The following is a 26,729-nucleotide window of genomic DNA, read 5'->3' on the forward strand; positions in this document are numbered from 1 at the left end:
GACAGGTACCTCAGAGCCATTACAGACTAGACGCTACCATTACAGAAGATATCCATGTAAAAGTATAAAAGACTCACTCAAATGAAAGCTAATATGGGACAGGGGAAGAGAAGGCGATAGGAGTGTAAAATGAGTGCTGTAGCACCAGAAGAAAGGACACTTGGGAAGTGTATATAATATATACTGTAACTGTATGGGATTTATAGGACGCGCTTCCGCCTCCTCCAGTCTCTCCAGGCGCGTCGGAACTATGTGTTCCGGGTCTCTGTTTCCACGGGAGCTGTGCATCAGCGGACCGGTCCCCCAGTGACGGTGCTCGGGTGCTGTGAAGGTGAGGGCAGTACTGGCAGTTTTACTTAGCATTATCGCTGTGTAATGGTCTAAGGTTAAATGCTGAGTATATGCCTCCCTCACTGTACTGTCATCACCGAGGCGTGGCTACCGCCCTGTCAGTGTCATGTTACCGGCTTCATGTATGTAACCCTGTCACACCATGAAGTCAGTGGGAGGAGCCACTGTACCTATTGCCGTGTCCTTCAATTAGCCTGATCATCACCACTCCGGCTCCGCTGCTCCGCACAGAGAGAAGGGGTAAGGGACTCTCCACTTATCCCATCCATAGCTGATACTGCAGTATTACATGGAGTTTCTGGTTGCTCGGCAGATGCACTGTAGCTAATGACTGTCCCGATGTTACCAGATTTGTCCCAGTTTTCTGACATCTGCACAATAAGCTTCCTCTGGATGCACTTTTTGCTGTATAATCTTATTAATTGGAATTATAAATTGGTTATTAAAGATAAAGTTTTATTATGCAATACTAATTATGATTATTATAATAATGAGAATAAACTAAAGTGCACCAGGAACTTGAGGTACTGTACCACACGTGATGTGCTTATACTGGGTACACACCACAGAGATTTAACGGTGGATCGCATTCGCAGTGGCAGAGAGACGGATTCAGGTAAGCATATACATTTACTGATCGGCTGCTTAATAGGTCGGTCCTGTCATCCAGCTGGACAGGCAACTTACCCACACAATTGTGACACCAGCCCCTCAAAAAAGTGTATGGGTGTTCTACGGACGACCTATACACACTGCCAGATGCGGTCACACACAGCCAGATGCGGTCAGGAGACCACCGGTCACATTACCTCACCCTACATCCCGCACTCTCACAATCCCAACTGTCAGCATGCTGAACAACAGGGACTATTCCCACTCGTGGGTGTCCACGATACCCATAGAGTGGGAACACGGAGCCTGCAGCGTGGTGAGCGTGGTCTCCTGACTGCCAGCCACGCAATAAACACACACACACACACACATATATATTTTTCTCATACGTCCTAGAGGATGCTGGGGACTCCAAAAGGACCATGTGGTACAGACGGGATCCGCAGGAGACATGGGAACTTTAAGACTTTAAATGGGTGTAAACTGGCTGCACAGGCGCGCGATATGTCTGTGAACGACGTAGCTCTCATACTTATTGGATGTACACACCTGGCAACCCACTATCGATATATCGGCCGTTTGCTTGAATGGCTGATATATCGCCCAGTGTGTACCCAATTTTAGATTCACCTGCCAAGTGCAAAAGATGTAAACCGTAACAGGACTCACTGTGGGGGCCACAAACCAGTGACGAAACGCTCTCCGCAGGCATCTGCTTACCACTGCAGAGAATCTTCTTTTTCTCGTGTCCCCTAACAGCTCAGTCCTCATCCCGACAACAATACACATCAGCATTTTTAACAATTTATTTTCTTTCATCATGTAAGCAGAATGAACACGAAAGGCAGAATTAAATTGTTTTTGGATGCCCGTAAGTAATGGGCACCTGAAGGGCGAAATTCAGTATGCCCACCACCTCAGGAGGGTGCGATCAGATAATAATAAGCGTCCACGGAACTCGCACCCATCAGCAAAACAGTTGAATAACTCCCATCAAAGTAATTGAAACACCCCCCCCCCCCCCCCCCTGTAAGCCTTCAGTGAAGCCTGGTGGCTGGAGCATTACACTAAGGATTGCTTTTCTGGGACTGGAAACGTCACGGCATGGAAAAAGAGTGGCGCAAAATCCAAACACATCTTGGAGGAAAGACTGGTGCAGTCAACAAGAGATCTGAAGCAGGATGTAATGAAGTGCAAGTTTTTATTGCGCGACAAACCTGCAGCTTCTCGCACGTTAGAAGGTGCAAGTTTGTCCCAAAACTCACCAAATGTAGTAACCTGTGAGTTTTTAAGTTCGAGGCTATTAAATGGGGGGTCATTCCGAGTTGATCGCTAGCTGCCGTTGTTCGCTGCGTAGCGATCAGTAAAAAAAAGGCTAATCTGCGCATGCATATGCACCGCAATGCGCACGCGCGTCGTACGGGTACGAAGTCCTTTGTGGTTTTGCACTGGTTCTAGCGACGATTCCAATCGCACAGCCGAACGCAAGGAGATTGACAGGAAATGGGAGTTTCCGGGTGGCAACTGATCGTTTTCTGGGAGCGTTTGGAAAAACGCAGGCGTGGCCGGGCGTTTGCTGGGCGGGTATCTGACGTCATTACCGTGTCATTCGTCGCAGCAATAATCGCACAGAATAAGTAACTACAGGGCTGGTCTTGTTCTGCACAAAATGTGTGCTGCCGCGCGGCTGCACAGGCGTTCGCACTTCTGCAAAGTGAAAATACACTCCCCCGTGGGCGGTGACTATGCGTTTGCACGGCTGCTAAAAGTAGCTAGCGAGCGATCAACTCGGAATGAGGGCCTATGTGCGAGTGTGAATGAAAACTTGCAAAATGTAAACCAGCACCGGCTCCACTAGCCAGCATCACCCCTCCCCCCTAAGTAGTCAGCCTTGGCCTGGGTTCCCTGGGAGAGTGGGGGGACCCCCCCAATAAAAGGGTCCCCCCCCCCCCTCCAGCCACTCAAGGGCCAGGGCTGAAGCCCGAGACTTTCCCCAGCACCTGTTGCCGGTGGGTGCCAGGCTGAGAGCCATTGTGTAAATTTAAGAATAAATATTGTCTTTTACCTATGGAACTACAGGTCCCAGCAAGCCTCCACCGCATGCTGGTACCTGGAGAACCACAAGTATCAACATGCAGGGCATCAAAGGGCCCGCTGGTACCTGTAAAAGAAATTTCTCTATCGTCCTTGTGGATGCTGGGGTTCCTGAAAGGACCATGGGGAATAGCGGCTCCGCAGGAGACAGGGCACAAAAAGTAAAGCTTTCCGATCAGGTGGTGTGCACTGGCTCCTCCCCCTATGACCCTCCTCCAGACTCCAGTTAGATTTTTGTGCCCGGCCGAGAAGGGTGCAATCTAGGTGGCTCTCCTAAAGAGCTGCTTAGAGAAAGTTTAGCTTAGGTTTTTTATTTTACAGTGAGTCCTGCTGGCAACAGGATCACTGCAACGAGGGACTTAGGGGAGAAGGAGTGAACTCACCTGCGTGCAGGATGGATTGGCTTCTTGGCTACTGGACATCAGCTACAGAGGGACGATCACAGGTACAGCCTGGATGGTCACCGGAGCCGCGCCGCCGGCCCCCTTGCAGATGCTGAAGTAAGAAGAGGTCCAGAATCGGCGGCTGAAGACTCCTGCAGTCTTCTAAAGGTAGCGCACAGCACTGCAGCTGTGCGCCATTTTCCTCTCAGCACACTTCACACGGCAGTCACTGAGGGTGCAGGGCGCTGGGAGGGGGGCGCCCTGGGAGGCAAATGAAAACCTTTTTTGGCGAAAAATACCTCACATATAGCCCCCAGAGGCTATATGGAGATATTTAACCCCTGCCAAGATTCACTAAATAGCGGGAGACGAGCCCGCCGAAAAAGGGGCGGGGCCTATCTCCTCAGCACACAGCGCCATTTTCTCTCACAGAAAGCCTGGAGAGAAGGCTCCCAGGCTCTCCCCTGCACTGCACTACAGAAACAGGGTTAAAACAGAGAGGGGGGGCACTGATTTTGGCGATATTGATATATATATAAAGATGCTATAAGGGAAAACACTTATATAAGGTTGTCCCTATATAATTATAGCGTTTTGGTGTGTGCTGGCAAACTCTCCCTCTGTCTCCCCAAAGGGCTAGTGTGGGTCCTGTCCTCTGTCAGAGCATTCCCGGTGTGTGTGCTGTGTGTCGGTACGTGTGTGTCGACATGTATGAGGACGATGTTGGTGAGGAGGCGGAGAAATTGCCTGTAATGGTGATGTCACTCTCTAGGGAGTCGACACCGGAATGGATGGCTTATTTAGGGAATTACGTGAGAATGTCAACACGCTGCAAGGTCGGTTGACGACGTGAGACGGCCGACAAACTATTAGTACCGGTCCAGGCGTCTCAGAAACACCGTCAGGGGCGTTAAAAACGCCCATTTACCTCAGTCGGTCGACACAGACACAGACACGGACACTGAATCCAGTGTCGACGGTGAATAAACAAACGTATTTCTCATTAGGGCCACACGTTAAGGGCAATGAAGGAGGTGTTGCATATTTCTGATACTACAAGTACCACAAAAAAGGGTATTATGTGGGAGTGAAAAAACTACCTGTAGTTTTTCCTGAATCAGATAAAATAAAATGAAGTGTGTGATGATGCGTGGGGTTACCCCGATAGCAAATATTGGCGTTATACCCTTTCCCGCCAGAAATTAGGGCGCGTTGGGAAACACCCCTTAGGGTGATAAGGCGCTCACACGCTTATCAAGTGGCGTTACCGTCTCCAGATACGGCCGCCCTCAAGGAGCCAGCTGATAGGAAGCTGGAAAGATATCCTAAAAAGTATATACACACATACGGTGGTTATACTGCGACCAGCGATCGCCATCAGCCTGGAGATGCAGTGCTGGGTTGGCTTGGTCGGATTCCCTGACTGAAAATATTTTATTCATATAGAGCATTTAATAGGATGCATTCTATATATATGTACGTGAGATGCACAGAGGGATATTTGCTCTCTGGCATCAAGATAAGTACGTTGTCCATATCACCCAGAAGATGTCATGGACACGACAGTGGTCAGGTGATACAGATCCCATACGGCACATGGAAGTATTGCCGTATAAAGGGAAGGAGTTAGTTGGGGTCGGTCCATCGGACCTGGGGACCACGGCAACAGCTGGGAAATCCAACCTTTTTACCCCAAGTTACATCTCAGCTGAAAAAGACACCGTCTTTTCAGCCTCAATCCTTCCTTTCCCATGAGGGCATGCAGGCAAAAGGCCAGTCATATCTGCCCAGACATAGAGGTAAGGGAAGTAGACTGCAGCAGGCAGCCCCTTCCCAGGAAAAGAAGCCCTCCACCGCGTCTGCCAAGTCCTCAGCATGACGCTGGGGCCATGCAAGCGGACTCAAGGTGGGGGGGTAGTCTCAAGAGTCTCAGCGCGCAGTGGGATCACTCGCAGGTTGACCCCTAGATAGTACAAGTATTATCCCAGGGGTACAGATTGGAGAGTCGAGACATCTTCTCCTCGCAGGTTTCTGAAGTCTGCTTTACCAACGGCTCCCTCCGACAGGGAGGCAGCATTGGAAACAATTCACAAGCTGTATATCCAGCAGGTGATAATCAAAGTACCCCTCCTACAACAAGGAAAAGGGTATTATTTTTCCACACTATATTGTGGTACTGACGCCAGACGGCTTGGTGAGACATAGTCTAAACTGAAATCTTTGAACACTTACATAAAAGGTTCAAATCGAGATGGAGTCACTCAGAGCAGTGATAGCGAACCGGAAAAAAGGGGACTATATGGTGTCCCTGGACATCAAGGATTACCTCCATGTCCAAATTTGCCCTTCTCAACAAGGGTACCTCTGGTTCGTGGTACAGAACTGTCAATATCAGTTTCAGACGATGCCGTTTGAATTATCCACGGCACCCCGGGCCTTTTACCAAGGTAATGGCCGAAAAGATGTTTCTTCAAAGAAAAAAGGCATCTAAATTATCCCTTACTTGGACGATATCCTGAAAAGGGCAAGTTCCAGAGAACAGTTGGAGGTCGGAAGAGCACTATCTAAAGTAGTTCTACGACAGCACGACTGGATTCTAAATATTCCAAGAATCGCAGCTGTTTTCCGACGATACGTCTGCTGTTCCTAGGAATGATTCTGGGCATAGTCCAGAAAAAGGTGTTCCTCCGGGAGGAAAAAGCCAAGGAGTTATTCGACCTAGTCAGAAACCTCCTAAAACCAGGCCAAGTATCAGTGCATCAATGCACAGGAGTCCTGGGAAAAATGGTGGCTTCTTACGAAGCGATTCCATTCGGCAGATCTCAGGGGATTTGCTGGACGAATGGTCCGGATCGCATTTTCAGATGCATCAGCGGATAATCCTGTCTCCAAGGACAAGGGTGTCTCTTCTGTGGGGGCTGCAGAGTGCTCATCTTTTAGAGGGCAGCACACTCAGCATTCAGGACTGTGTTCTGGGGACCACGGATACCAGCCTGAGAGGCTGGGGAGTAGTCACACAGGGAAAAAAATTTCCAAGGAAGTGTGGTCAAGTCTGGAGACTTCTCTCCACATGAATATACTGGAGCTAAGGGCAATTTACAATGCTCTGAGCCTAGGAAGACTCCTGCTTCAAAGTCAACCGGTGCTGATCCAGTAGGACATCATCATGGCGGTCGCCCACGTTATCAGACGGGGCGACACAAGAAGCAGGAGGGCAATGACAGCAAGGATTCTTCGCTGGGCGGAAAATCATGTGATAACACTGTCAGCAGTGTTCATTCCGGGAGTGGGCAACTGGGAAGATTTTCTCAGCATAAATGAATTCCACCCGGAAAAGTGGAAACTTAATCTGGAAGTTTCCACATGATTGTAAACCGTTGGGAAAGACCAAAGGTGGTTATGATGGCGTCCCACCTGAAGCGCCAGGTCAAGAGACACTCAGGCAATAGCTGGGACGCTCTGGTAACACCGTCGGTGTACCAGTCGGTGTATGTGTTCCATCCTCTGCTTTTCATACCCAATGTATTGAAAATGATAGGAAGGAGAGGAGTAAGAACTATACTCGTGGCTCCGGTTTGGCCAAGAAGGACTTGGTTCCCGGAACTTCAAGAGATACTAAGAAGGGTCTTGATTCGGCAAGAACCGTGTCTGTTCCGGGACTTACCGCAGCTGCGTTGACGCCAAGGCGGGTGAACGCCGGATCCTAAGGGAAAGAGGCATTCCGGAAGAGGTCATCCCTACCCTGGTCAGAGCCAGGAAGGAGGTGACCGCACAACATTATCACCACTTAGGTGAAAATATGTGCCAGGGTGTGAGTCCAGGAAGGCTCCACGGAAGAATTTCAACTAGGTTAATTTCTACATTTCCTGCAAACAGGAGTGTCTATGGGTCTCAAATTGGGTCCATTAAGGTTCAAATTTCGGCCTGTTGATTTTCTTCCAGAAAGAAATTGGCTTCAGTTCCTGAAGTCCAGAAGTTGTTAAGGGAGTACTGCATATACAGCCCCTTTGATGTCTCCAGTGGCACTGGGCGATCTCAACGTAGTTTTGGGATTCCTAAAAAATCACATTGGTTTAAACAACTCAAATCTGTGGATTTGATATATCTCACATGGAAAATGACCATGCTGTTGGTCCTGGCCTCGGCCAGGCGAGTGTCAGAATTGGCGGCTTTATCTCACAAAGCCATATCTGATTGTCCATTCGGACAGAGCAAAGCTGCGGACTCGTCCCCAGTTTCTCCTTAAGGTGGTGTCAGCGTTTCACCTGAACCAGCTTATTGTGGTACCTGCGGCTACTAGGGACTTGGAGGACTCCAAGTTGCTGGATGTTATCAGGGCCCTGAAAATATAGTTTCCAGGTTGGCTGGAGTCAGGAAATCTGACTTGCTGTTTATCCTGTATGCACCCAACAATGCTGGGTGCTTCTGCTTCTAAGCAGTCGATTGCTCGTGGGATTGGTAGCACAATTCAACTTGCACATTCTGTGGCAGGCCTGCCACAGTCTAAATCTGTTAAGGCCCATTCCACAAGGAAGGTGGGCTCATCTTGGGCGGCTGCCCGAGGGGTCTCGGCATTACAACTTTGCCGAGCAGCTACGTGGTCGGGGGAGAACACGTTTGTAAAATTCTACAAATTTGATACCCTGGCAAAAGAGGACCTGGAGTTCTCTCATTCGGTGCTGCAGAGTCATCCGCACTCTCCCGCCCGTTTGGGAGCTTTGGTATAATCCCCATGGTCCTTTCAGGAACCCCAGCATCCACAAGGACGATAGAGAAAATAAGAATTTACTTACCGATAATTCTATTTCTCGGAGTCCGTAGTGGATGCTGGGCGCCCATCCCAAGTGCGGATTATCTGCAATACTTGTACATAGTTATTGCTAACTAAATCGGGTTATTGTTGTTGTGAGCCATCTTTTCAGAGGCTCCGCTGTTATCATACTGTTAACTGGGTTCAGATCACAGGTTGTACAGTGTGATTGGTGTGGCTGGTATGAGTCTTATCCGGGATTCAAAATTCCTCCCTTATTGTGTACGCTCGTCCGGGCACAGTACCTAACTGGAGTCTGGAGGAGGGTCATAGGGGGAGGAGCCAGTGCACACCACCTGATCGGAAAGCTTTACTTTTTGTGCCCTGTCTCCTGCGGAGCCGCTATTCCCCATGGTCCTTTCAGGAACCCCAGCATCCACTACGGACTCCGAGAAATAGAATTATCGGTAAGTAAATTCTTATTATTACAATAAATACAAGACATGCAGAAAGGGGTGTGGATTATTAGATCTACACTAAAAAGGTCTACAGTCACTAGGTCTATCACTAATGGCAGACATGCATTAGGTCGACAGGGTCAAAAGGTCAACATGTAAATGGTCGACACAAAAAATGTAGACAATTTTTTTTGGGGGAGTTTTGTCACTTTTCTGCCACAAACAAGCCCCATTAGTGTACCACATCCCTTCACATGGCGAGCGAAGTTCGGCAAGGTGCCTTGCTCTGCTGCACTCGGCACAGGTTACTATTCCCAATCATAGTCCACGTGGATGGTAAAGTATGAAAAAGGTGTTAAAAAAGAAAAAACTTGTGTCTACTATATGTGTGTAAACCATTGTCATGTTGACCTTTTGAACTGTCTACCTTTCACATGTCGACCTTTTGACCCTGTCGACCTCATGCATGTCTACCATTAGTTGTAGACCTATTGACTGTAGACCTTTTTAGTGTAGATCTATATACTGGATACCCCGTGAAAGTATAACTTTACTCACACTCACGCTTATACCCCTTTCACACCGCGCATGAGCGCGCAAAACCCGTGTTCATGTGCGGTGTGAAAGGTGCCAGGGTTGAAGTACCGTGTCGAGTGGTTCAACCCGGATCACTGTGCGGTGTGAACGAGAGCCAGGCCGATGCGACCCGTTTCCCGTTCACTCTCTATTTACGGGCGGTGCTTGGAGATCATGTGATCTCCAAGCGCTGCCCCTTTTGCGTCACCGCTGATATGCTGGGCTGCTGACTGCGGTGTGACAGTTGGCCTGAGGCGGGCTGCACACTGGGAGCTTCCGGGTGTGACCAGCCTCAGGCGGTGTGAAAGGGGTGTTACATATGCTTTGCCCAGTAGAATTCCATAGGTTACCTAGAGAACACCCCCCCCCCCCCCCCCCCCACGGAAAAAAACAAAACAAAAACCCTTTGCCTAATGTCTAGTGTAGATCGGTCCTCTTGGATCCATTTTTTTTAAACCCCTTTACAGAAAGAAGCATGCATGGATCTCACTCTATTTTGGGGTGAGATTCTGGTAATGTCTTGGATGAGAGTTGTAAACTCTATTACATTGCCCGAGTTGTGTGTTTGCAATGGGAAAACATCTGGATGCAAGTTTTGCTAATGTGAGTTTTGGGATTGCAGGAAACATGCACATTTGCATGTTCCCACACCCTATTACATTGGTTGAGTTTGCAAAATGTGCAGGTGTAGCGCTAAACTCTCACATTTGTACAAATTCGCACTACATTACACCCCTCCCCCCAGTACTTCAGCGAAAATTTACATTTCCGATAGTGACCCAAAGCATACAAAGAAAATCTCATTGGAGCAGATTAATGGCTGTGCAAGATAATCGGTGTCTGTAAAGCTGGGTACACACTGAAATAATTGAGACCTTCAACCAATTTTCGACTGCTTGGTTCGATAAACCCAGAGTGTGCACACAGCACCCAGGGATGATTGTCGTTTCAGTCAGATCAGATGATTCGACAAGACGTTACTCCAAAACGATTGCCCAATATTCTGCACATTTTGTAGTGTGGATGAATTTCTGATCATCTGTCGGACATTTCTGACCATTCAGAAGCACGGAGATGGACCATCTTATGGGCGTGTTGTGAGAGTGTTGCTGAAGTGACTGAGTAACACAGACGCTTTATTAAGCGCACTGCAGGCCATACTTAGCTGGAAACTCTGCACCTGCCACAGGGCTGGTGTGAGTCTCGATGATGTGACCAGTTGTGGTGTACCATGCGGTATTACAGCATCTAATAATGCACAAAGTGCGTGACTCAGTCCTTGCACAGTCAGACACATGCTAGTACACCGGGGCCAGGGCTGATTCTGCCATTAGCATAAAGCCGCAGCAGCCACTACAGCAAAAGACGATAAAGCGGTCGCATTGTCCTTCGTCAGTTTGTATTGATGAGTAACCCTATATGGCTCTACGAGACGCTTTAACATTTCCTAAGCTATTGGACCTTCGATTTAGCATGATTTAATCCATAGTTTGGTTCCTTAATACTTAAAAGAGGCCAGTGTCAGTGTTCTGTATCTATCATCTATTAACATGTATATGTGCTGAACTTTTCCTATATTTATAAAAGTAGAAAATAATATTATTAGACCTTGTTGACACCAAAAATACTATTATTACTGCTGGGAGATATAGTGTGTTGTGCTATGATACATAGAAATGGCTGCACATACGTTTCCTAATACCTGTAGTCTTTTGTGGCTCTAGTCTTCTGGAAATGAATTGGTGGCAAACAGCCCTGCAGACAGCAGTAAGGGCCCGATTCAGTCCTGATCGCTGCTGTGCATTTTCGATAGACTGCATATGCACCGCAATGCGCACGCACGTCACAAACAACAGGCATCGCGAAACAGCGACAGGCTGGTGCGAGAATTTCGATCGCACAGCCATTCGCAAGCTGATTGACAGGAAGAGGCCGTTTGTGGGTGATAACTGAACATTTTCTGGGAGTGTCAGGGAAAACGCAGGCGTTACCAAGCGTTTTCTGGGAGGGTGTGTGACGTCAGCTCCTGACCCGATCAGCCTGTTCTCATCGCACTGTAGGAGTAAGTCCTGGGCTGCGCAGAGACTGCACACAGTGATAAAATCATTTGATGGCGAGTGTGGTGTGAACGGATTTGCAGCCTTCCGCTCACTGAGGAACATTTGTAGCACGACGTACACATGCGATCGCACACTTGCACAGGCAAATTTACACTCCCCTTGGGCGGCAACTATCTGATCACAGGACAGCAAAATTAGCAGCCCAGGGATCAGGTCTGAATCATGCCCAAATATATAAGTGTACTTAGGCTGGTTACCCACCATCATTAGGAAAATAACTGCAACAGCACAGACTGCAGAACTATATATATTAATATATATATATATATATATATATATATATATACACACACACACACACACACACACACACACACACACACACAGAACCCAGCACTCTCCACAGTAACCTCATTCACTTCGTAACTTTAATACATAACTAGATAAATAATGAGGTTTTAGTTCATGAATTGTACAATGCATTTAAGCTTGCAGCCCACATCACAGGACCCCATTTATTATTATTATTATTTTCTCATACGTCCTAGAGGATGCTGGGGACTCCGTAAGGACCATGGGGTATAGACGGGATCCGCAGGAGACATGAGCACACTATAAGACTTTGAATGGGTGTGAACTGGCTCCTCCCTCTATGCCCCTCCTCCAGACCTCAGTTAGACTTTGTGCCCAGGAGTGATGGGACACACACTAGGAGAGCTCTCCTGAGTTTCTCTAAAAGACTTTATTGTTAGGTTTTTTTATTTTCAGGCTCCCTGCATCGTGGGACTGAGGGGAGAGAAGTCAGACCTACTTCTGTGAGTTAAAGGCTCTGCTTCTTAGGCTACTGGAGACCATTAGCTCCAGAGGGTTCGATCACTTGGTTCGCCTAGCTGCTTGTTCCCGGAGCCACGCCGTCAACCCCCTCACAGAAGCCAGAAGAAAGAAGCCGGGTGAGTATATAGAAGAACAGAAGACTTCAGTGACGGCAGAAGACTTCAGTAACGGAGGTACAGCGCAGCGGTCGCACTGCGCTCCATGCTCCCACACACCAACGGCACTCACAGGGTGCAGGGCGCTGGGGGGGAGCGCCCTGGGCAGCAAGTTACTGAAGGTCAAACCCGCTGGCAAGAGATGCATATTCGGTGCCTGAGCGCCATTGCTCCCACACCCCAGTGGCTTTACAAGGGTGCAGGGCGCAGGGGGGGGGGGGGGGGCACCCTGGGCAGCAATATATACCTCTTTGAGTGTGGCAAAAGCATATATACAGTGCGTAGGCACTGTATACAGACCCCCGCCAGCATAAAAAGCTATTTTAATAGCGGGTCTGAAGCGCGCCGAGAAGGGGCGGGGCTTAGCCCTCACAACAGGATTCAGCGCCATTTTCTCTATGTCCCCGCCAAAAGCAATGTATACAGTGCAAACGAGGGGGGGCACAGTGTTTTAGTGCTATATAGAGGGTAATATGGCACTATTTTAGATAATGGGCATGTCATCATTGCTGTGTATATATCTCTGTGTGTTCCCTGTCAGATATACCCACTATAGCTTTTTTAGTCCACATATGTCGACATGCGTGAGTGCTCTGTTACAAACAGCTGTGGGGATCACTGTCGGCATCGCCGACGCCTGTTAGTATTTGATTCAGTAGATGCAGTATCAGCAGGTCGGTAGTTATATGCTTGTCAAAAGTAAACACTGTATGGGAGACACAGTAGTGTGTGGGTGACCCTGTCGGCACCATCTGTTATTACTGGGTGTAAATTAACATGCTGTAACTGCCTTATACCTGTATATATATTTATATGTATATGTATGGTACGGTTCCATGGGCCTGTAGCTCGAGCACAGACATGGTAGTATATGTGGGGGAGTGTTATTAAAATTATATATGTACACTTCCCGCGGACCCCTCGGGGTTGCAAGAATGTTATATTGCCTGGTTATTACTCCCTGCTGTCGACGAATACTAGGTTTTCTGTCGACCATAACGTTTCCTGGTAGATCCACAACTGGGGCATTCAGTACATGGTCATACATGTTCAGAACACAGTAATGTCACTAGGGACCCTACGGTTCCGGACAATCCGCTTATATGTATGAGATATAGATAGATATATATATATATATATATATATATATAGTTAGTTAGGATATGTGTGATAAATTGTGTATTACATCATGTCTATTCATCATATGATTTAAAACGAATGCTGCAGTAAAAGTATTCCTTCTCATGTGCTGGTCGCTCTGTTGATAAAGCTCTAGGTCGGCCGTGACGAGTTGGTCTTAGATCCTCACAAGGAGTCCGAATGTTTATTCTTTTCCCGCCGCGCATAGAATACTGTGAAAGTCAACTCCTGGTCGACACTGGGCCCTGTCACAACGGATCGTACAGAGGAAGCTAAGTGATGTTTTATTTCTATGCTTTGGAGTTATTTGCATTACATGCACATGGGGGAGTGTTTGTATTCGGAAAGGCATCCGATAGAATTACCCTAAAGAGAGAGGGGATGTTTCTTAGGTTGGTTCTTCTCTGTAACATTGCGGCAGGCTGCCGTGCGTATACAGGAGGTGTGGCCGGGGGAATGCTGAGGCTGACTCCGAGAGATACTGGAGTGTTCCCCTGGGACGGTGTACCGCTGTTTGGGGATGCCTCAGTTCAGTCAATGTCGGCGAATACTACTGGTATATCTAACTTCGTGAGTTAGACTCCTTCACAACGGTTGGTGACGCATTCTTTTGTGGGATGCAGTCATTTTAACCAGTTCGATACCGTGCTTTGTTCCTTTTCTTGGCAGATAGTGGAAGGTGAAAAGGTAAGAGTTCTGCAGCCTTGTTAGGTTCGCAGAAGCGGATGTCGTTTTCTGTTTCTACCACATCCACCACATGTCGCTGGGTCTATCTGGCTGGAGCCCACTCCGGTGGAAACTCGTCGACTACTTTTCAGTCAGTCCGAGAATAGACTAGGACCTGTGAGTTAATTATAGAATCCAAAGGGGGACATCCTGGCGTTTACAGATGTTTCCCCTCACTGATTTTTCAAATAGATCTTGCCGTTGCCCCTCTGGAAGGGGAGGTAGTACGCGACGCCATACCAGAGTTGCGTCAGGTTCAGGGCATTCTCCTGCTGTCCCGGTTTATAATAATAAAAATTAAAAAAAACTAAGGGGTTTAAATGCGTTGTTCTCCGCATTCAGCTTACCTGGGTGGATATCCAGGATTGTCTTTGCCATTTCACCGGTGTGATGGCAGTAGGACGGTATTCTTTCAATAGTAAGAGTCATTGTTATTCTGTACTGGGACACTCTCCTGATTAAGGCGAGGTCAAGACACAAGTGGTGCAAATCGTTGTTTTCTCTCTGACTGTTCTTCAACACAGGGGAAGGCTGTTATTCCCAACGACGCAGACGTCGGAGGTGGGTATCAGAGTAGATACGGAACGGTTTAAGTTCTGTGTGTTCCTGTGGAAAGAGGTCTGAGGATCCGGAGTCGGATCAGATTTGCAGTGACAATCCATCCATATGTTCTGTTGATGAAGAAGATGGGTGCGGCCTAAGAGGGTTTTTTTCGGTGAGCTGGTCAAGTGCCACAGTGGTTTTCACGGGGCCAGTTGGATATCTGGACCTGGTCTCACCTGCACATGCACAGGAATATAATCCTAATGGCCAGGATATCGCTCCTGTGGTGTCTGCTCAGTTCTCACCTCCTAGAGGGACGAAGGTTCGGAATCCAGGATGAGATCCTGGTGTCCATGCATGCAGATCTCCGAGACTGGGGAGCAGTCCTTGCAAGGGAAGTATTTTCAGAGGAAAAGGTCAAGCTGGGAAGCTTGTCTGCAATAAGCTTTCTTGAATTAAGCGCTATTTTCAATGAACATATGCTTCGTGATCTGCCCGTGTTAATTCTGTCGGCACTTTGAGAAAGTCACGTGGTATCCGTGACGAAACGCGTCAGTCTCCGCCCACTCTACCGTAGCTGCAGCAGTACCAGTGGCAAAGACGGGGAAACACGGCTCAGCGGAGCGGGAGTTCTATCGGACTGTGCCATCTGTCCATCCCGCCGCAAGCTGCTTCTATGCATTGGACGAAGCATCGGCATTAAGTGTTATACTTCCTCCGTGGATCAACTCACTATACACAGCTGGTGACTGAAAAGGCAACCCCCGTGGAAAGGTAATCCTACCCGAGGACGCTCGGGAGTGGGGGTAAGACCACACCACTGTTTTAGTCCAGGAGGCAAACGGACACCTTTAATTAATATTCCAAGCCGGGACACTTCCACTTCAGTGCGCTACAGTTCATTGATTGACTGATACTAAGTTACCATCTGCTGTTTGAATACACTACAGCTTAATCAGTGCACTGATTTTCTAAAAAATCCTTTGCCATTAAATACTGCTGGCCAGCAAGGAACTTTTTAGCCTGATATATTTAGGTTCTTTTAATCGTATATTGGTTATATTTTATTGAAGTAATTTATAGTATAATACTTATTAAATCATTTTTATATTATTTACCGGCTCTGATTATATTATAATATACCACTTAAACGCTATATTAGCAGTTTTCGTTCCGGAGAAATAGATTCCTCTGCAGACGCGATCTCCATACGGGAGAAATACAGTCGTCGTCGAGAAGATTTTATTGAAGTGACAAGTCTTTGAGGAGTGCCTCAAGTGGACATGTTGGCGTCTCGCATCAACGAGAGATCGCAGGGATATTGTTCCCGGTCAGGGGACACTCAAGCTATAGCAGTGGACATCCTCGGGACACCTTGGGGGTTTTCAGTCGGCCTTTGGGTCCCCTCCGTTTTCACTCTTCGGAAGGTGATAAACATAAGAAGAACAAAGGTTCAGGCGATCCTCACTGTTCCGGTCTGACCAAGGAGGGCTTGGTATCCAGTTCCTCAAGATTTACTCACAGAAGATCCATGGCCTCTTCCGCTACGTGAGGAACTGTTACAGCAAAATCCGGGCGTGTATCAAGACTTACCGCGGCTGCGTATGACGGCGTGGCGGTTGTACGCCATATCCTAGCCAGAAAGGGTATTCCCAGTGAAGTCATTTCCACACTTCTTCAGGCTAGAAAGGAAGTAACGGCAAAGCCTTACCACCGTGTTTGGAGACAATATGTGTCTTGGGGTGAATCCAAGAAGGCTACTACGGAAGATTTTCAGCTGGATCGTTCTTCTCCATTCTTGCAAGCAGGTGTGGGTGCAGGCCTAAAGTTAGGCTCCATTTAAGTGCGGTTTTGGCCTTATGAAGTTTCTTTCAAGAAAGAATTGGCAACCTTTTCCGGAAGTTCGGACCTTCGTGGAAGGAGTACTGCACATCCAACCTCCATTTGTGCCCCCATTGGCACCGTGGGACCTTGACGTGGTGTTGCCTTTTCTTGTGACACAATGATTAAGACCTTTATCAAAGGTTGTGTTAAAATTTCTCTCTTGGAGAGTGGTCATGGTTTTGGCTTTGGCGTCCACAAGGCGGATGTCGGAAGTAGCGGCTGGGTCTCCCAAGAGCCCCTGTTTTATCTTCCAGGTGGATAGATCGGAATTGAGAACTCGGATAATAGTTCTGCCAAAAGTGGTTTTGGTGTTTCGCGGAAACCAGCCTATTTGATGCCTGAGGTTACTTAAGCATTGGCTGATTCAAGGCCTCTCGATGTAGTCAGGACTTTGCATATTTATGTCGCCAATTTTGCTCAGATTGGAGAAACAGAGGCTCTGTTTGTCCGGTATGCTCCCAGCGTGATTGGGGCGCCTGCGTCTTTGATGTCTGTTACACGCTAGATCAGTGATAGGATTCGGCGTGCTTGTTCTACGGCTGGATTGCCGTTACCGTAGTCGGTGGTGACCCATTCTACTAGGAAGATGGGCTCTTCTTGGGCGGATGCCCGAGGAGTCTCGGCAGTTCAACTTTGCCGAGCGGATACTTGAACGGGTTCAAACACTTTTGCTTAGCTCTACAAGTTTGATACCATGGCTGATGGGGACCTCATGTTTGCTCAATCGGTGCTGCAGAGTCGTCCGCACTCTCCCTCTCCGTCTGGAGCTTTGGTATAAACCCCATGGTCCTTACGGAGTCCCCAGCATCCTCTAGGACGTATGAGAAAATAGGATTTTAATACCTACCGGTAAATCCTTTTCTCTTAGTCCATAGAGGATGCTGGGCGCCCGTCCCAGTGCGTACTGTGTCTGCAGTTATTGGTTATGGTTACACTCCTGTGGTGTTTGTTGTCTGTCAGGCTGTTGCTGACGTTGTGCATGCCATGCCATGCGGTGTCTTATTATTGGTTGTGTTGACACACTGGTTGTGTTACATATTCTCTCAGCATGTGGCTGTGTATTGTTCATGCCGTTGGCTGGTATTCTATTGAATGCCACGTTCTGCGGTATGTTCGTGGTGTGAGCTGGTATGACACTCACCGTGTTTAAACAATAAATTCTTTCCTCGAAATGTCCGTCTCCCTGGGCACAGTTTTCTAACTGAGGTCTGGAGGAGGGGCATAGAGGAAGGAGCCAGTTCACACCCATTCAAAGCCTTATAGTGTGCCCATGTCTCCTGCGGATCCCGTCTATACCCCATGGTCCTTACGGAGTCCCCAGCATCCTCTAGGGACTAAGAGAAAAGGATTTACCGGTAGGTATTAAAATCCTATTATCCTTTATTTATATGGCGCCACAAGGGTTCCGCAGCGCCCAATTACAGAGTACATGAATAATCAAACATAAATAAACAGGAAAACAGCAACTTACAGTTGATGACAGTATAGGACAAGTACAGGGTTATTAAACAGTTACATCAGCAGATGACACTGTAATAAGTATCAGGTGGCAGAAGACTGTTGGATGTGGTACAGTTGAAGATTATTAAAGTAAGACAAAGGATAAGCACGAGGGAAGAGGGCCCTGCTCGTGAGAGCTTACATCACTGCAAGTCCTACTCTATCACATACATATTTCACTTAGATTTATTGGAAACCTGGCAACTGCTATCCAATAGGAGAAAATGTGCCTACCTGGTTTAAAGTTCACCTGCCAACTGACTACTGGCTGTTAAAGGCGAGATAGTCACCAGCACACCAATGAAACAGCTGACACAGGTTTAAAGTAAATGAGATTACAGAGGGGTGCATGGAAGAGCTATGATCACAAAAGGCTAATTAAAAATTAGCCCTATTCTACACATACAGGAATCCGCCGCACTCGCCATTCCAGCTGTCCGCTGACTGAGGAATATTTGCAGCATGGCGTACACATGCGATCGCACACTTGTGCGGGAAATTTACACTCTGCTTAGGCGGCGACTATCTGAATGCAGGACAGCAAAATTAGCAGCACAGTGATCAGGACTGAATGAACCCCAAAGATATAAGTGTACCATCATTAGGAAAATGACTGCAACAGCACAGACTGCAAAACAATGGCAGCTTTCATTATATTGAAATACATAGAATCTAGTGATACTGTAGTAATGTTACTAATGTTATAGACAGTGATTGCAACAGAAAGTGACTCTTAGCTTTTGTGTTTGCAGCTTGGATTCATCAGCCAATCGAATCGTGTGACATAACGAGGAGGTGATCTTTTTCCAGCTGGCGTTACTACTTTTGGATCTGTTCTGACGATTGAAGCCTCTGTCTCACTGCTGAAACTAGTGGAGCAATGGCTGGGGGATACCGTCTTTTATTATCCCAGTTAAGATTACACTGTCTTCGTCCACATTCCTGTTCCCTTCACACACCTGTGCCTGGTCATGCCCAGCCTTGGGCTCCAGTGTTTTGTAAGGCACCAGCATTTGGTAACAGAACGGCATTGGTTGACCATCATGGGCAGCACAGTTACCAGGAATTATATTTCAGGAGCTGTGCCCTGTCCAAAGAGATAACGCGACTCCTGGGTAATCCGAGTAACGATGTCCTCCCAGAAAGAGTCTCCTTCCTTTGTCCCAATGACTCCTCATATGTGGTGTGCCAGTGGGCTGCTTGGATGAGTGGTGCCATTGCAGTCCCGCTGATTAAAAGTCACCCGCTGCCTGAGTTAGAGTACATCTTGCAGGACTCCCAGAGTGCTCTGGTGATGGCAGAGGCAGGCTATGCAGATTTCATAAACCCTTTGGCTCAGAAGTTGGGCATCGCAAAGCTTACTGTACCCAGTTCTCCAAACTGGAATCAAACTTCGAAGGTGGAAGACATTAATGTTGACCTGGACTGGAAGGAGAGAGGGGCTATGATTATTTATACTAGCGGGACCACTGGAAAACCAAAGGGTGTGCTCAGCACTCACAGCAATCTAAGCGCTATGGTGAGAAGAAATTAGATCACATAAGATGGCATGCCTCAGAATGGAGAAGGGGATATACTGGAGAGGAACTAGAGAATGATGTATACATGGCACCACACATTTCCTTTTGCATTACTTATTAGGGGGGTATTCAGTTGTTTTTTGCACACCTGTAAGTAATGGGCTCCCAATGGAGCTATCCAATTGTCCTCATTGCTTATGGTGGTTATCACACCCAAAATGCATCGGGTTTAGTTGAATTAAACCCGTCTAAAGTACTGGGCGCTGCCTAAGATGCCGTTTGGGAGTGCAAGAGCCAGACTTTTTGCATGTTCCTGCTCACAACCTCAGGAATGATGGGCAGCATTGGCACCTGATTGGCATAACAATTGAGTAGCTCCTTATAGGTGCCCCAAAAAATAACCCCCCCCCCCCTTAATATAAAATAACTATTTATACTTTAGTAGGTAAAAATAAACTTTGTGATTGCTGTTTTTTCTCTTACGTCCTAGAGGATGCTGGGGACTCCGTAAGGACCATGGGGTATAGACGGGCTACGCAGGAGACATGGGCACTATAAAGAACTTTAGTTGGGTGTGCACTGGCTCCTCCCTCTATGCCCCTCCTTCAGACCTCAGTTAGATTCTGTGCCCAGAGGAGACTGGGTGCACTGCAGGGGAGCTCTCCTGAGTTTCTCTGAAAAAATAATTTTCTTAGTTTTTTTTATTTTCAGGGAGCACTGCAGGCAACAGGCTCCCTGCTTTGTGGGACTGAGGAGAGAGAAGCAGACCTACTTAAATGATAGGCTCTGCTTCTTAGGCTACTGGACACCATTAGCTCCAGAGGGTCGGAACGCAGGTCTCACCCTCGCTGTTCGTCCCGGAGCTGCGCCGCCGTCCTCCTCACAGAGCCGGAAGATAGAAGCCGGGTGAGTATAAGAAGAAAGAAGACTTCAAAGGCGGCAGAAGACTTCAGATCTTCTCTGAGGTAACGCTGCGCGCCATTGCTCCCACACACAACACACACAGCGGGCACCGTCTTGTCCATTTGTTGGTAGTGTTGCTGTTAACTTGAGGAAAGGGCTGCTGCCCTGAAACAGCTGTTGTTGTTGCAATACATCTCATTTTCATATTCTTTGCGTCCAGTGCCGTTTTATCTTGGAGTACTATATATATATATATATATATACACACATACATATACACATACATATATATATATATATATATATATAGGCTGCGGAGGCAGTATATTATAGAATCCCCCGCCAGTATAGAGAATTTGAACGGGACCAAAGCCCGCCGCTGAGGGGGCGGAGCTTGATCCTCCAGCACTAACCAGCGCCATTTTCTCCACAGCACACTGCAGAGAAGCGCTGTTTTGTCTGGGAATTTGGTTTCCAGTGTCAGTTGGCGCTGGGTGTGTGCTGGCATACTCTCTCTCTGTCTCTCCAAAGGGCCTTATTAGGGAACTATCTCCATATAGATATATCCCTGAGTGTGTGGGGGTGTCGGTATGTGTGTGTCGTCATGTCTGAAGCGGAAGGCTCATCTAAGGAGGAGGTGGAGCAGATGATTGCGGTGTCTCCGTCGGCAACGCCGACACCTGATTGGTTGGATATGCTGAATATTTTAAATGCAAATGTGTCTTTATTACATTAGAGGTTGGACAAAGCAGAGTCCATGGCTTTGGCTGTGTCACAGGGCCCTTCAGGGTCTCAGAAACGTCCCCTGTCCCAAGTAGCAGATACTGATACCGACACGGATTCTGACTCCAGTGTCGACTACGATGATGCGAGGTTACACCCAAGGGTGGCCAAAAGTATTCATTATATGATTATTGCAATTAAGGATGTTTTACATATCACAGATGACCCCTCTGTCCCTGACAAGAGGGTACACATGTTTAAGGAAAAGAAACCTGAGGTAACCTTTCCCCCATCTCATGAGCTGAACGCATTATTTGAAAAGGCTTGGGAAACTCCAGACAAGAAACTGCAGATTCCCAAAATAATTCTTATGGCGTATCCTTTCCCTGCGCAGGACAGGTTACGGTGGAAATCTTCACCCAGGGTGGACAAGGCGTTAACGCGCTTGTCCAAAAAGGTGGCGCTACCGTCTCCAGACACGGCAGCCCTCAAGGATCCTGCTGATCGCAGACAGGAAACTACCTTAAAATCTATTTATACACATACGGGGGCCTTGCTCAGACCGGCAATAGCTTCGGCTTGGGTTTGTAGCGCTGTTGAGGCTTGGCCGGATACTTTGTCAGCCGACATTGATACCCTGGATAGGGATACCATTTTATTGACCTTAGGTCACATTAAAGACGCAGTCTTATATATGAGAGAAGCTCAGAGAGACGTTGGTCTGCTAGGTTCGAGAGCCAACGCCATTGCGATTTCTGCTAGGCGAGCCCTGTGGACCCGCCAATGGACGGGTGATGCCGACTCAAAGAAGCATATGGAAGTTTTACCTTACAAAGGTGAGGATTTATTTCGGGAAGGTCTCGCAGACCTGGTTTCCACAGATACCGCGGGCAAATCTTTTTTACCTTATGTTTCCCCACAGCAAAAGAAAACGCTACAATATCAGATGCAGTCCTTTCGGTCGCATAAGTCCAGAAGAGGTCGAGGCTCTTCCTTCCTCGCCAGAGGTAAGGGAAGAGGGAAAAAACTGCCTGCTACGGCAAGTTCCCAGGAGCAGAAGTCCTCCCCGGCTTCTACTAAATCCACCGCATGACGCTGGGGCTCCACTGAGGGAGTCTGCGCTGGTGGGGGCACGTCTTCGACTCTTCAGCTACGTCTGGGTTCAGTCACACGTGGATCCTTGGCCAATGAAAATTGTATCCCAGGGCTACAAGCTAGAATTCGAAGACATGCCTCCTCGCCGGTTTTTCAAATCGGCTCTACCAGCTTCTCCCCCAGAGAGGGAGATAGTTTTAGCTTCAATTCAAAAACTGTGTCAAGTGGTTGTCGAGGTTCCCCCAGTTCAACAGGGGAAGGGGTACTATTCAACCATATTTGTGGTCCCGAAACCGGATGGCTCGGTCAGACCCGTTCTAAATTTAAAATCCCTAAACCTGTACTTGAAAAAGTTCAAATTCAAGATGGAATCGCTCCAGGCAGTTATCTCCAGCCTGGAGGGGGGAGAATTTATGGTGTCACTGGACATAAAGGACGCATACCTTCATGTCCCCATATATCCCCCTCATCAGGCGTACCTGAGATTCGCTGTACAGGACTGTCATTACCAGTTTCAGACGGTATCCGGACTCCAGATCGACAGCAAAAAGGTCGACAAACCTTAGGTCGACACCAATTGGTCGACAAACCTTAGGTTGACATGGACAAAAGGTCGACAGGAACAAGGTCGACATGAGTTTTTCATGATTTTTTTCTTTTTTGGAACCTTTTCATACTTAACGATCCACGTGGACTACGATTGGAACGGTAATCTGTGCGGAGCGAAGGCACCATGCCCGAAGCATGGCAAGCGAAGCGAGCCATGCGAGGGGACGTGGTGCACTAATTGGGGTTCCCGGTCACTCTACGAAGAAAACGGCACAAAAAAACAACAACTCATGTCGACCTTTTTCCATGTCGACCTTGTTCCTGTTGACCTTTTGTCCATGTCGACCTTTTGTCCATGTCGACCTAAGGTGTGTCGACCTAATGTTTGTCGACCTTTTTGCTGTCTATCCTGAGTCCCAGACCCTTTCAGACGTTGCCGTTTGGGCTTTCCACGGCCCCGAGGATTTTCACCAAGGTAATGGCGGAAATGATGGTGCTCCTGCGCCGGCAGGGAGTCACAATTATCCCGTACTTGGACGATCTCCTGATAAAGGCGAGATCGAGAGATCAGTTGCTGAAAAGCGTGGCGTTCTCCCTGAGAGTGCTGCAGCAACATGGCTGGATTCTGAATCTATCAAAGTCACAGTTGGTTCCAACAACTCGGCTATCTTTCTTAGGCATGATTCTGGACACGGAACAAAAGAGGGTTTCTCTAACGTCCTAAGTGGATGCTGGGGACTCCGTAAGGACCATGGGGAATAGCGGCTCCGCAGGAGACTGGGCACATCTAAAGAAAGCTTTAGGACTATCTGGTGTGCACTGGCTCCTCCCCCTATGACCCTCCTCCAAGCCTCAGTTAGATCTTTGTGCCCGAACGAGAAGGGTGCACACTAGGGGCTCTCCTGAGCTTCTTAGTGAAAGTTTTAGTTAAGGTTTTTTATTTTCAGTGAGACCTGCTGGCAACAGGCTCACTGCATCGAGGGACTAAGGGGAGAAGAAGCGAACTCACCTGCGTGCAGAGTGGATTGGGCTTCTTAGGCTACTGGACATTAGCTCCAGAGGGACGTTCACAGGCCCAGCCTGGATGGGTCCCAGAGCCGCGCCGCCGGCCCCCTTACAGAGCCAGAAGGCAGAAGAGGTCCGGAAAATCGGCGGCAGAAGACGTCCTGTCTTCAACAAGGTAGCGCACAGCACTGCAGCTGTGCGCCATTGCTCTCAGCACACTTCACACTTCGGTCACTGAGGGTGCAGGGCGCTGGGGGGGGGGCGCCCTGAGACGCAATAAAAAACACCTTGGATGGCAAAAAATGCATCACATATAGCTCCTGGGCTATATGGATGCATTTAACCCCTGCCAGAATACATAAAAAAACGGGAGATAAGGCCGCCGATAAGGGGGCGGAGCCTATCTCCTCAGCACACTGGCGCCATTTTCCCTCACAGCTCCGTTGGAGGGAAGCTCCCTGTCTCTCCCCTGCAGTCACTACACTACAGAAAGGGTTAAAAAAGAGAGGGGGGGCACTAATTACGCGCAGTATTAAAGATACAGCAGCTATAAGGGGAAAAACACTTATATAAGGTTATCCCTGTGTATATATATATAGCGCTCTGGTGTGTGCTGGCAAACTCTCCCTCTGTCTCCCCAAAGGGCTAGTGGGGTCCTGTCCTCTATCAGAGCATTCCCTGTGTGTGTGCTATATGTCGGTACGTTTGTGTCGACATGTATGAGGAGAAAAATGATGTGGAGACGGAGCAGATTGCCTGTAATAGTGATGTCACCCCCTAGGGGGTCGACACCTGAGTGGATGAACTGTTGGAAGGAATTACGTGACAGTGTCAGCTCTGTATAAAAGACAGTGGTTGACATGAGACAGCCGGCTACTCAGCTTGGGCCTGTCCAGACGTCTCATAGGCCGTCAGGGGCTCTAAAGCGCCCGTTACCTCAGATGGCAGATATAGACGCCGACACGGATACTGACTCCAGTGTCGACGGTGAACAGACAAATGTGACTTCCAGTAGGGCCACACGTTACATGATTGAGGCAATGAAAAATGTTTTACACATTTCTGATAATACGAGTACCACCAAAAAGGGGTATTATGTTCGGTGAGGAAAAACTACCTGTAGTTTTCCTGAATCTGAGAAATTAAATGAGGTGTGTGATGATGCGTGGTTTTCCCCCGATAACAACTGATAATTTCTAAAATGTTATTGGCATTATATCCTTTCCCGCCAGAGGTTAGGGTGCGTTGGGAAACACCCCCTAGGGTGGATAAAGCGCTCACACGCTTGTAAGGGCTCTACCCTCTCCTGAGATGGCCGCCCTTAAGGATCCTGCTGATAGAAAGCAGGAGGGTATCCTAAAATGTATTTACACACATACTGGTGTTATACTGCGACCAGCAATCGCCTCAGCCTGGATGTGCAGTGCTGGGTTGGCATGGTCGGATTCCCTGACTAAAAATATTGATACCCTAGATAGGGACAGTATATTTTTGCCTATAGAGCATTTAAAAGATGCATTTCTATATATGCGTGATGCACAGCGGAATATTTGCCAACTGGCATCAAGTCTAAGTGCGTTGTCCATTTCTACCAGTAGAAGGTTATGGACACGTCAGTGGTCAGGTGATGCGTATTCCAAACGGCATTTGGAAGTATTGCCTTATTAAAGGGAGGAGTTATTTGGGGTCGGTCTTTCAGACCTGGTGGCCACGGCAACAGCTGGGAAATCCACGTTTGTACCCCAGGTCGCCTCTCAACATGAGAAGACGCCGTATTATCAGGCGCAGTCTTTTCGTGGACAAGCGGGCAAAAGGTTCCTCATTTCTGCCCCGTGACAGAGGGAGAGGAAAAAGGCTGCAGAAATCAGCCAGTTCCCAGGAACAGAAACCCTCTCCCGCCTCTGCCAAGCCCTCAGTATGACGCTGGGGCTTTACAAGCAGAATCAGGCACGGTGGGGGGCCCGTCTCAATGAATTTCAGCGCGCAGTGTGCTCACTCGCAAGTAGACCCCTGGATCCTTCAGGTGATATCTCAGGGGTACAAATTAGAATTCGAGACGTCTCCCCCTCGCCGTTTCCTAAAGTCGGCTTTACCGATGTCTCCTTCTGACAGGGAGACTGTTTTGGAAGCCATTCACAAGCTGTATTCCCAGCAGGTGATAATCAAGGTACCCCTCCTGCAACAGGGAACGGGGTATTATTCCACACTGTTGTGGTACCGAAGCCGGACGGCTCGGTGAGACCGATTCTAAATCTAAAATCTTTGAACACTTACATACAGAGGTTCAAATTCAAGATTGAGTCACTCAGAGCAGTGATTGCGAACCTGGAAGAAGGGGACTACATGATGTCTCGGGACATCAAGGATGCTTACCTTCATGTCAAAATTTACCCTTCTCATCAAGGGTACCTCAGGTTAATGGTACAGAACTGTCACTATCAGTTCAGACGCTGCCGTATGGATGGTCCACGGCACCCCGGGTCTTTACCAAGGTAATGGCCGAAATGATGATATTCTTTCGAAGAAAGGGAATTTTAGTTATCCCTTACTTGGACGATTCCCTGATAAGGGTAAGATCCAGGGAACAGTTGGAGGTCGGTGTAGCACTATCTCAGGTAGTGTTGCGGCAGCACGATTGGATTCTCAATATTCCAAAATCGCAGCTGGTTCCGACGACTTGTCTTCTGTTCCTAGGGATGATCCTGGACACAGTCCAGAAAAAGGTGTTTCTCCCAGAGGAGAAAGCCAGGGAGTTATCCGAGCTAGTCAGGAACCTCCTAAAACCGAGCCAAGTCTCAGTGCATCAATGCACAAGGGTCCTGGGTAAAATGGTGGCTTCCTACGAAGCAATCCCATTCGGCAGATTCC

At 48.0% G+C, this 26,729-nt stretch overlaps 1 protein-coding gene across 2 annotated transcripts in view; it reads left to right on the forward strand.

Annotated features, from left to right (window-relative positions):
- Positions 1–282: 282 nt before the first annotated feature.
- ACSF3 (acyl-CoA synthetase family member 3) overlaps positions 283–26,729 on the forward strand; it is a 127,766-nt gene continuing 101,319 nt past the window's right edge. For both annotated transcript variants that reach the window (XM_063945532.1, XM_063945533.1), the window contains exons 1-2: positions 283–591; positions 18,819–19,585. In XM_063945532.1, coding sequence (XP_063801602.1) covers positions 18,947–19,585 — 639 coding nt within the window. In that variant the 5' untranslated portion in view covers positions 283–591; positions 18,819–18,946. The remainder of the gene's footprint in view (positions 592–18,818; positions 19,586–26,729) is intronic.

Source organism: Pseudophryne corroboree, chromosome 11 (assembly GCF_028390025.1).
Source record: "Pseudophryne corroboree isolate aPseCor3 chromosome 11, aPseCor3.hap2, whole genome shotgun sequence".
NCBI classification, from domain to species: domain Eukaryota; kingdom Metazoa; phylum Chordata; class Amphibia; order Anura; family Myobatrachidae; genus Pseudophryne; species Pseudophryne corroboree.